This window comes from Cupressus sempervirens, chromosome 3, assembly GCF_028749045.1.
Source record: "Cupressus sempervirens isolate cs-2001-9-10 chromosome 3, ASM2874904v1, whole genome shotgun sequence".
Classification (NCBI taxonomy): domain Eukaryota; kingdom Viridiplantae; phylum Streptophyta; class Pinopsida; order Cupressales; family Cupressaceae; genus Cupressus; species Cupressus sempervirens.
In genome coordinates this window covers 699,577,585-699,589,436 of record NC_143120.1, presented here as the reverse complement: position 1 = coordinate 699,589,436, position 11,852 = coordinate 699,577,585, and the positions used below count along the sequence as shown (strand labels likewise).

The following is an 11,852-nucleotide window of genomic DNA, read 5'->3' as shown; positions in this document are numbered from 1 at the left end:
AAAAGAAGGCATAATTTCAAATCACAATTTTGACAAGCAAGATGAACTAAATTGCTTGCCTATTTTACCATTAAAAGAACCCATGTCAAAGATTTATATTTGCTAAAAAGGGCTACTAATCTTGTTGTAGGCCTGCCCAAAAGCAAGCAAAACAAAACAACATCTTTTATGTATTTGATTTCATTTTCATGTGCGACTGATACAAGTTGTTTCATTTCTTTAAGAAAATAAAATGTGCGATTAGGTCTCATTTTTTGGTAGGAGAGTATGCTCTTCACCCTTGAGGTGAATTAGTAATCTTGACCCTTTATTGGTCTTGAAAGTGAGTGGTATATTCCAATTTTTAAATAGAAAGTAAAACAAAGAGCTCAAAAAGAAGAAAACTAGGTTGTTTTGCTAATGAATACAATCATTAACCATTAACATTAAGTATATGAACATCTACTTATATTTAAATATATTTGATTCTAATGATTTTGAACAAGATTGTATTCCATTTTTGGTATCTATGTTTGTGTGTGATCCATCATCTCAATAATAATAATAGTAACGATAACAATAATAATAATAACTAGATTGTTAGCTAATGAATATAATCTTAGCCATAAATATTAAGTATATGAACATCTACTTATATTTATAACTATACATTTCTTTTATTATTTTTTAACATGTTAATAAAATTGTATAAATGTTCAAATGATATTTATTCATATTATATCTAAATATACTTATAACTAGCACTTGCACCAAAAAGAGGTGCAAGGGGTACGCTGATAGGTTTTATTAGAAAAGAAAAATTGAAGAGATCTAAAATTAAAGAAAAGATTTCAAATTAATAGTCTAGAATTAATTTTTTTAATATAGAATAGAGGTATATACACATGACTAACCTCTTTGAAGGTTCAAAAATTATACAATTTTAATACTTTCCTTTCTGTAGGTGTGAATAGGTAGACATAAAAAAATGGTCAAGTGAAATCTTATCGAAGATCGAACACAATTTCCAAATTCAAGTTTAAACGTAAATGATGAAAGATTTAGTTTTAACTAAATCTTTCTTCAAATCATTCTAGGGGCATTTGAATTCAAATTGAACATGATAACAAGTTTTAACGTAAATGATGGAAGATTTAGTTTTAACTAAATCTTTATTCAAATCATTATAGGGACATTAGAATTCGAATTGAACACAATAATAATCATGATGATAGTTTGTGGTAAAAAAATTCTACTTTTAATCATTCAACACAATTAAGATTACATAGTCTAAAACCATTTACATGTGAGTCAAAAACATTTACTGACAGTCATTTTCCATCATGAGTAAATTTTTGGTTGCAAGCAACCTCATAGGAAAAGCCTATCGGCTAAATATATTGAATGTAGAAATATATTTACTTAAAACATGTAGTTTAGTAAAAGGTGCCTTGGTCTACTGGAGAAGTTGAAAGACTCACAAAGAGCCTAGTCTTGTTGAGTGCAAGGCCCTCGACATCTAAAAGAGATGAGGCCAAGATCGAGACAAGTTTGACAAAATAGACACCCCTTAGTCCTTAGTTATTGGTTCTTAATGAAAAAGATTAGGCGTAAAATGCTACACCTCATAACCCAAAAACCAAAAAATAAAAAATATAAATATAAATATAAATATAAATATAATAATAACAATAATAATAATAATAACAAGAGCTCTAGTTGAGCTAGAGTCCCTGCCTTTGAGGAAAGTGCGTAATTGTTTTATTTAATTAGTTGATTTAGTAACAAGAACAAAATAATAAATTGAATAGGGTATCCAAGTCACAAATTTGAAATCAAATGAAAGCTCAGCTCGTAATGTTTTGACTGAAAAAGTTGAATTAAATTTACTTAATATAATTTTAATAATATTTTAATAGAAATAATATATCCCATAAATTATAAAAATAGTTATTACTATACAGATTTCAAAAATTATAAAATTATATAAACATTATTATTAAAAATTAAGATATATTTTGTAAATAGCTTTTTTTAAGCATTTATGATGGATCATTAAAATGGATTTTGTAAAGACTAATTGTAAAACATATATCATGTGTTTTTGTTGTTCATAAAATTTAAGTAAAGATCTAAGAAGCTAAAATTTAAGATGAATTTTAATTAGTAATTGATAATACAAATTATTAAACTTTTAAAATTTACACTTTTTCTATCTTAAATTTTGTTATAATTTTATATTAATTTTTTTATTTTAAAAAAGCCTTAATTTTAAAAATATTTTTACATTATCCTTCCTCTATCATTACCAAGCTTTCCCCCCAATTATCATTTTACTTATCTTTCAATAATATTTATGGATGCATTTAATATAAAATGAATTCAATAATAGAACTCATTTTTAAGTTGCACATTGGTCTTCGTGCTTTAAAACCTCAATTTCACAATAAAAACTTCTCTCATTAAGTTTTCAAATCTTAGTGCTTGTAGCACATTTGAAAGAGATTGTTATGTAAGATAAACATTTAAAGGGAAACTTGTCCTTCTATATCAAATTTAACAAAAAGATTCACATCACATTTATTGCAAGAAGCTACAAACGACCTACCGGACACACAATTGCACTCACCAGCAAGACCTCTTGCTAGGAAAGTTTGCAATGAGAACATTGTAAAAATTAAAGCAAAAATCATTTTAATAAAAGAGTTTGTATAGAGTTTAGTAAAAATCATAGAATAAAATGATTTCATAGTTTTAAATTTAATTATTATCTGAAAGTGACAAAGTGAAAACAATTGTCTACTCTGTACAATGAGGCAAGGGGCTAAACATAAATAGTACTAGCCAATGTTTAGAAACTTCACGATGTTTTATAAGGAAAACCATACATCCAATTCTTGTATCTATAGATTGTCAATAGAAAAAAAATCAAAAATCAAAATTCTATAGAATAAGTTGAGATTGCACTATTCCTGAAAGGTAGACTAAATCTGTTTTGTGCAATGAAAACGCTAATCCTAGCCTCTAGGTAGGGGAGACTAACAATATGTATGAGCTTGTTTTAAGGGATAAGAGGGAAAATGTGCATAAAATTTAATTTAAAAATGAAGATTCCTTCCTTTGTTTACTAAACGTTGATGCATATCTAAAATTAAATGAGTGGAGATAGGATTTGGTGAATTGGGTTATAATAACAGATAGAAAATTCCATCTTTTGAATTAGAAGATTGTTTAAATCAAGCTTGAAATTGTGGCAAACCGAGCACAACAAGGTTTATATATCTACCAAAGCATTAAAGACGTAAGAATGTCTTCAAACGGTGTAGTTTTAATTGCCTTAGTAGACATGTACGCAAAATGGGGAAGCATAGACAAGACAACTGAACCGTTCGACAAAATGCATTGAACATCCATCAATGCAAATGCAAATAACATAGACATTTATGCAAACTATGAATATGCAAGCAAAGTACATAAACTGCTTAGCAAACCAATATGAGAAATGAGGTCTTTGTGCCTACTATTTATGTTCTTTTTGACATCCTACCTACCTGTGTGAATATAGAGTCGTGGGAGCATAAACATTCAAGAAAATGCCAGCTCGTGCATGATATGAAGCACAAATAGGAAGTAGACATTTAGGGAATATGTTTGAAAGGGGACAACTTGGGACATTTAACCTTTGCAGCGCAACCAATTCTACAAAATTGAGTTCTTTTTTTCTAATTCATTCTCTGCAGATGGAAAAACAGGGGCATGGGGAAGAGATTTCAGAAAGATTATTTGAGGCATTTTTGTGAGCTCTCTAGGGAAGAAAAGAAACTAAGTATTTAAGCAAAGAGGGATATCAAATATACAAAAGATGTGTCTCTGGCCATGGCAGGCGCATCTTCTGGCACAACATGGAGTGAGCATTTTTTCCCCTTCCAAAAAAATTTCGCCCAATTTCATGGATTTTAAACCCACAAGATTCCATTATGATAATCCTGACCCTGACATCAAGGTGGAACCAGGGTTTTTGAACCTCTAAGAAGATTTGCTTTGCTAAATTTCAAGCGCACTCTCCGCTATGATCGAAAATTCTAGAATTCCATTCAAAATCTTCTATATGTTTTTATTCTTATTTTTTAGTTTGAAAAAATAATTTAACCTTGGGCAAAATTAGAAAGAGCCAATTAGAATAAGAAACAATCTATTAAAAATTAATTTAAAAATAATTTTTTTTAAAACTTTAGAAAGACAATCAATGTATTTATTAAAATTAATTAAATGCAGCAACGGGGAACATTAGTTGGACTAATAATATTTACTTACAACAATGCCAAAGAAGTCAAGGGCCAAATATTTGGTCGTCGATAGTTAGCTGGCTTAAAATAAGGCGACATGGGAATATAGACTGAATTCCCATTGAGTTGGTCGAGCGTTCGATCCACACCAAGCTCAGATACACCATCGACTCTGATAGTCAATTCGTCATTTCATTTTGAATTGAAAGTAGAGAGAGATTAAGATGGCCGAGAACAGTCCTCCTGTTATCTGATCTCGACTGGCGGTGCGGAAGAACAAAAATAATAAGACACTGATGATATGATATGATATTTTTTAATGACGTCCACGAGACTAAAGTAGTCTATGGGATCCATGTAATCGCCCTCCCGAGTCAGGAGCCAAACTAGTCAGTTGCAAAGTTTTGGTTAACTTGTCTCTTCTTCTCTGAATTTTGATAATCAAATCCGTTGTTCTCTTCACTTGATCTTCCTTAAATAAATAGTTGAAGTCCCTATTCTGCAGAATTTTTGTATAATCAGATCTGATGTCGTTGTAAGCCAAACATTCCATGACAAAGTGTTGCTCTATCTCCACTGTTCCCATATTGCAGAATAAACATGTTCTGTTTGCCCACTCTTCCTTTGGAACTTGCCATCTACCAATTTCACATCGCAGCTCATGTGAACTAGTTCTAATTTGTGCCATCAACATTTTTGTTTTCCAGTTAATAGGTGCCCTTATATAGGCCTTTTCATCATGACTAGAAGTGGGATTAAATTCTTTAGTGTAATAAGATTTTTTCCGCCATATGTGTCTTGTCCACAGAATATTGCGAAATTTTTCATTAACAAATTTTTTTATTTCTTTAATGTTATCCGGGCAAGTTTGGATGTTGATATCCCATTTTTGCATCCATTTGTCATTTTGTTTCATCCATGTGCTTTTCCTTCTCACAAGTTTTTCCTCTATTACCAACTTGGGCCAACGATGTGTTTCCAGACCTTGGGTTTTCTTTAAATAGCTTAGCATTCGGATCAATGCGACAGCTTCTAATGGAAAGGAACCCACCTCCGCCAAAAGGATTTCATACGGAACTATGGTCTTGACTTTAAGATTGCATGTAATAAAGTGTTTTTGAATTCTTTCTACTTGCCGCCATTTCTGTTTGGACATACTACCACCCCACTTCACATCCGTATAGAATAACCGGAGTGACCAGCAAACCAAACAGAATTTTCATGGTCGTCCAATCCCATAATTCTGCGTTCCTGCACTTGTTTTGTAAAGAGTATAACGCCTTCCAGCCCCCTTGGATCCTTTTCGATCTACAAGTATCCCAGTTGAGTTTGTTATGAAAATCGATGCCCAAGTATTTGTACTCTTCCACAATCTCAAGGGGGCTATTTTCAAACAGAAACTTGTCTTGTATGCCCCTATTCTTCTTTAGTGAGAAGATCATAATTTTGGTTTTGCTAGTGTTAACTTGCATTCCTACATCATGACAAAAAATTCTAGTGCTTTCAAGTGCTCTTTCAGACCTTTAGCTGTTCTAGCAAGAATTATGAGATCATCTGCATATAAGAGCAATCTTATCATGAAGTGGGCCAGCTGCACCCCCTCACCATTGGTCTTGTTTATCCACTCTTCTAACTTGTCAATATAGAGCCCGAATAGTGTTGGAGAAAGCGGACACCCTTGCTTAACCCCGATGTTGCTGTCAAAATCTTCTGATATCTTTTCTGTCGTTCTGATTTTAGCTTTGACCTGCTCATATAATCTGTAAACCACTTACTCTCATCGCTAGAAAAAATCAGAAAAGCGCAGCAAATAACATCCCTACAAATTATAACATCCCCCTCCTCTATTGGGCTCGTTGTAACACTTGCACTTGTTACAATTATCATGTACATCGGCAACAGACCCTCAATGCCACCCGTATGTGTTAAATATAATACGAGTGATTTTCATGTTGTAGTTTTTGTATCTCTGAAACATTATTTATCGTATTCAATGGAATTCATTTCGTTATATGACATTAATATAGTCTGTTGTACTTATTTTCTTGGAGCTGCTATCATTTTCTTAAGTCAGGTGCTGCTCAAATGTAATGCATTGAGATTTTAAGAATTCTGTTGTTTAATATTATTTTATGCCCTAGAGGAAATAATGTTGTGGAGCTTAACTTCAAATCTATGTTTATCATGAAACATTTAGTTTCCACGTTTATTCTCTATCCCAGAAGTCCCATTTTGTTGATTTTGACGCCATTTGTTTTCTTCTGCCTAGGTTTTGTGCAATTTTACTAATTGCTGCTATTTTATGTATCCGTGACGTGTAGCGGAAGCTGTTATTGATGTCTAACGAGCGATTTTAGCTCTCGACGTTTAGGATTCCGTCAGCCATCTTTTAGTTTTTCTGTTTAGAATTTGCTTTATTTTTATTATGAAGCTCCGAAGCTCGCTCCTTTTTTTTCGTCAGGCATTGAATTTTTCAGGATCTATTGCTACACAAGTTGATGTATGAGCACGTAAACCCCTCAATCTCCACCTATAACACACTTCAAATACTCTAATAAGTTTTACTACAGAAAATAAGAGGAATTCAATATCAAAATTATGCTAACGAAACTAGGGGAAATTTCTTAGTGAAACTCATAGTAACATTACACAACAGCATGCCAAGCATTTTGGCTTCTTATTACATTATTCCAATCTGATTTGGGTCTGTCCATAGACCTGCAACAACAGTGCATTTGCAGCAGCAAAAGGCTTCCCGAAAGCCTTCCTTCAAGCTCTCCAATCTCCACTTTCAAACCTGTAAAAATACGAATAAAACTCAACACCCTTTCTTTTTCTTCCACCAAATTATATTTGTATTTCATTTCCCCAATTTACGTCCCACTTGCCTCACATACAAATTTGAATTTGAAATCTCTACTAAGATTTTATAGAACACCTCTTAACGACATGCTGAAATTAGCTGTCCATGTAAGACCACTTGCACTAAAAAACTTAGTCATACAATTAAATTTCCAACTAATTTGAATTTGAATTGAAATTGGCTCCATTTGAGGTGTATGTGGGATCTGCATGTTCACAATGCTCACCTTGTCAAGTTTTGAATTTTGACAATGTTTTTTTTTATCAGTAACATATCAGTATTTTATTAATAGTAAATATAACATGATATACCCAAAAGAGCTAAGCCCTGAAAAAGTCCGCTATCAATGTCCATTACCCTGCCGGAATTTACCAAACCCTTCTAAAACTGAAACACAATAAAGCAGGTGTGAACACATGTGTTCTAGGACTAGCCCATGACAGTGATGAGTTAAAAAAATAAGCACTCCCAATCCCTTTGCCCATAAATTGAAGAAAATGGAATAAGTAGGAGATAATTTCCACAGCAAGTCAAATTGTGATATTGCTATCAGGATTTAACTGTGTGATTTTGAGTCAAACTCATTGACCCATGTTTCATGAGTAGTGATTCAACATGAATCCATCTCTCATGAGAATAAATGGAACACTTAGCACTCATTGGATCTAGGTGATGCTCGCAGGGGTGAAGCACTGGCACTTCCCGGGAGTTCACCCATCCCAGTACTACTCCAGCCTGAGTGCGCTTCACTACGGAGTTTTCTCCATGGTTAAACTCAAAGCTTGCAACCACGGAGTGAAGCGCGCTCAGGCTAGAGTAGAACTGGGATGGGTGACCTCCCGGGAAGTCCCGGTGCTTCACCCCTGCGAGCATCACCTAGATCCAATGAGTGCTAAGTGTTCCATTCATTCTCATGAGAGATGGATTCATGTTGAATCACTACTCATGAAACATGGGTCAATGAGTTTGACTCAAAATCACACAGTTAAATCCTGATAGCAATATCACAAGAAAATGGGATATCGAAATCATATAGTAAAAAAATCATTTTTTGATTGGCATACACTAACAGAGCATTTTAAACAAATTATAGTTTTTGGCTCAGCCCTGAAAAAGTCTGCTATCAATGTCCATCACCTTGCCGGAATTGACCAAAACCTTCTAAAACTGTAAATGCAGTAAAAAAGGTGTGAACACTTGTGCCCTAGGACTATCCCATTACAGTTATGAGTAAAAAAAAGAAGCACTCCCAATCCCTGTGCCCATACTATGAAGAATATGGGCTATCAAAATTATATACTAAAAAGACATTTTTTGATAGGCATACACTAACAGAGTATTATAAACAAAATATAACCAGCAAAATGTGTGTTAGTACACATATGGACCCAGATTTTAAACTTTCAGTTTCAGGTTTTGAACCTCTCTGAAATACTTAGAACTGAGGTTCAAAATGGTTCAAAGTGGTTTGGTAGTTCAAAGTAGTTCGAAGTAGTTCAGTGGTTCAGATGATCCATCTTGCAGGTTCAACACAAGCAAAGTTCAGACTCATGTTTCAGGATGCAGAATGGTTGACTCAGGAAAGTTCATAATTCATGATTAGATTCCATCAGTTCAGTAGTTCCAAGGGTTCATTCTATGTTTCAATTAAAATCAGTGGTTCTATAAAACGTCATGGGTGGGTCTAGAAGATGATGCCTAGAATGTGCAAGATTATGGTATGAACCTCGGGTTCAGTAATCCACACTTTGGTTTTGAGACTTCCTTGCTCCAGTTTTCCAAAACAAGCCCGAGACATGTCTTTAAATATGGACTCAGGGATATGTAAATGCTATTCACATCTATCACTGTGAAAGAATAATGCTAGATCAGCTCGAGATAAGTTGACAGGTCCAATACATTATGGGGCATGCAGAAGCTGTTGTTAGATTGGATTGAGAAACTCATTGGTGACCAGTCATATTTTTGATATGCATTTATCCCATGACAATGCTAGAATTGCTAAGAAAAACATGCATGTGTTCGAGGTCATACATGGTCGATTTGTCCAAACACAAGGTAATAGTGCATCAGGCAGTTGGTTGTGGTTTTACTTTTCGAATCTTGATCCTAGTGTTTGCAGAGGTCATTCAAAGAATGGATTATGAGAACTGAATTGGTATTCAGAGCCCGAGAGACCAGAGCATTTGGAAGGTCTGACCAATCTCAGGTGGCACATGATGAGCTTACATTAGAATTCATTCATCTTTGAAGCACCGTTTGTTTCATAGAATTCCTAAGTGGAATAAACATATACAAGCAAAAGAAACCCTGAATGCATGATGGTGGCAGGATCAAACAGCAAGAATAAGATTGTAGATAAACGCCCCGATGCCAAATACATGGTGTGGATTTCATGATATCACGAATTCTAATACATCTGTTTTCATTATCAAGCCTGCAGCATCTGTGCAGACATAGGGACACCTTGCATTCTACGTGGCTTAGTCCATGTTAAATCTGTTTGAAGAACAAGGAGTGCCCGATTGCAAAGAGAATCACAAATGAAGGTCACCACAAGAAAGAGTGAGGATCAGAGTTAATCATCGGGAATGTTCACCATTGTTCATATGGATGCTTTAATTGAGATTCAAGTCATGACTACAGCTTAAGAACAGATTCATATCTGCGCTAAATACAGTCCCTACCTCAAATTTATTGGATGACTGCCCGCATGAAGACATATTCTGTGTTAATCATCCTCAATACAAATTAGTGATAATGAGCATCAGTTTTCTTAAGATATGCTGCCTTGTTATCGAGTGTGCTGGCTGTTGATAGTCGGACGAGATTAGTGATTAAAGATCCGTGTTCTTGCAATAGTATTGTCTTGCTAAAGGAAAGAAGACATAGGTGAGCTTGAAATAAACCAAAATGCCTGAGCCTGCCTTAAACTGCATGACATGAGATTCAAACTATCGGAGACATAGATACGTCATGAGTATTGGAGAACAAAAGAAAGTACAAGCCGATGCTTTGACAAGGCACCATGGGAAAGCACGACATGCAAACATAGCCACTGGGGAATTGTAAATCCCAGGGGTCTTCATATTGATGGTAGGAGTGCGAAGTATTTGCATTTCAAGTCAAATACAGAGCCGATAGAAAACCATTCATTTTCAAAGCCACAGCATTCAAATGAAAGGCGAGCTTACTGTGACACCCATAGGAAACCCGAGCTCGAATAGGGCACAGGTATTAAAGGCTGGCATCAAGGAAGCACATAATTTGTGTGACAAATTGCATGCTCGAGCCCGAACGAACTTGCATTCCCTTGAAAACCCGATGTATGAGATACGCTCGGCAACACTTGTGCAAGTCATAAAAGGATGAAAGAACAGGTGTGAATCTCACCATGCCCTATATATAAAGACTTCACAGGGAAATATAAACTACTTGATCAAATACCCGAGCATGCTTTCTGTCGGCATAAAAATGAAGAAATGGCAGAAAACTGTTTGATAGAATGTGCATATAGAGCCTATGTCTGCAAGCATTAATAAAGAAATGAGTTTCGGTGCTCCCATGCTAGCAAACTCGAAAGGCATTAAAAGAGATAATAGGCATGTTGAAGGGGCAATTGAGCATGGCACCGTGCACCTTTATTCTCAGTTGCTTCAACAAATCAGTTACTTTGGAAGCTTACAAAAGTCCCGGGGAATTACTTGTCATCAGAATGATTCCATTTTCATGTTACGAGATCAACATAAAAAAAATGTTAGTTGGAGCAATACGAAGAAGTTATTCTAAAAAGAAAGAGTAGATTGAGAACTGAAAATAGCATAACCCTGCAGGAACTTAGACATGGCGATAAGTAAAGAGAAATATCAAAGCACGAGGCAGAAACCATAGAGTATTGATGGTTTATAACATCAAACATGGAGATAATGATAAAATACTCACCCGCAGAGCAAAATCTTAATGTTTGTCAAATTTAATTCCGAAGGAATAATGGAGGATTTTATTCGTGATTAAAGATGAGACTTCAAGATTTTCGAAGAATAGAAAGCCTAAGTAGTATCTTTGCCGCCAAACCTAAATTAGTTTGATGATTGACTGATCAAACTTTATCATGAAAAGTGCAAAGGATTAAGAGTTCCCTTTTTTTTAAAATTCAAGCATGAAATTCAAAATCCTTGCACATGGGTGTGGCCAAATTTAATGATGAATACAGAGTTAATATATGTAGATTTCTTGATATTCACATGTCAGGGACCGTCACCACTATAAAAGAACCCACAGTGATGAGGGTTACTACAACTGTCAAGCAGTAAACATCCACATTTGTCCCCAAGCAATTGACTCAAAATTATTCTTTATTGAATATCTTCATAAAAAGTGGGAAGGAAAATCATCCGGCTTCCTCAAAGTGTTTTATTAAAAACAATCTATAGCTGAAGACATGTGTAGTGGATTTAGAAAGGGTATTTGTAAGGTGGGATTTAAAGAGTCTTGGGGAATATCAAAGAAACAATTTTGGATAACTGAAAGGTGAACAAACTCCAAAGAGGTTAAATAGACCACGGAACCAGAGAAAAAGGGTTCCATCTTTTCTCTCCGGGACTGCAGACTGTGGGCTTCAGCAAAAGGAGAGATTTTCAGAATTATCCCATTTTCTTGTGAAGGTTATAGGGAGCAGAGCCAGGGTTTCTTTTCTCTTTTCTGAACTGTGTGTTAGAAAGTAG

The 11,852-nt window shown here is 34.6% G+C and overlaps 1 protein-coding gene across 2 annotated transcripts in view; it reads left to right on the top strand.

The window, feature by feature from the left end:
• Positions 1 to 6,022: 6,022 nt before the first annotated feature.
• The window catches only part of LOC149568666 (membrane-associated progesterone-binding protein 4-like), a 106,283-nt gene continuing 100,453 nt past the window's right edge, over positions 6,023 to 11,852 (top strand). The window contains exon 1 of one of the 2 annotated variants that reach the window (XM_089821546.1): positions 6,023 to 6,183. In XM_089821546.1, coding sequence (XP_089677672.1) covers positions 6,151 to 6,183 — 33 coding nt within the window. In that variant the 5' untranslated portion in view covers positions 6,023 to 6,150. The other variant, XM_089821545.1, reaches the window with a different exon arrangement.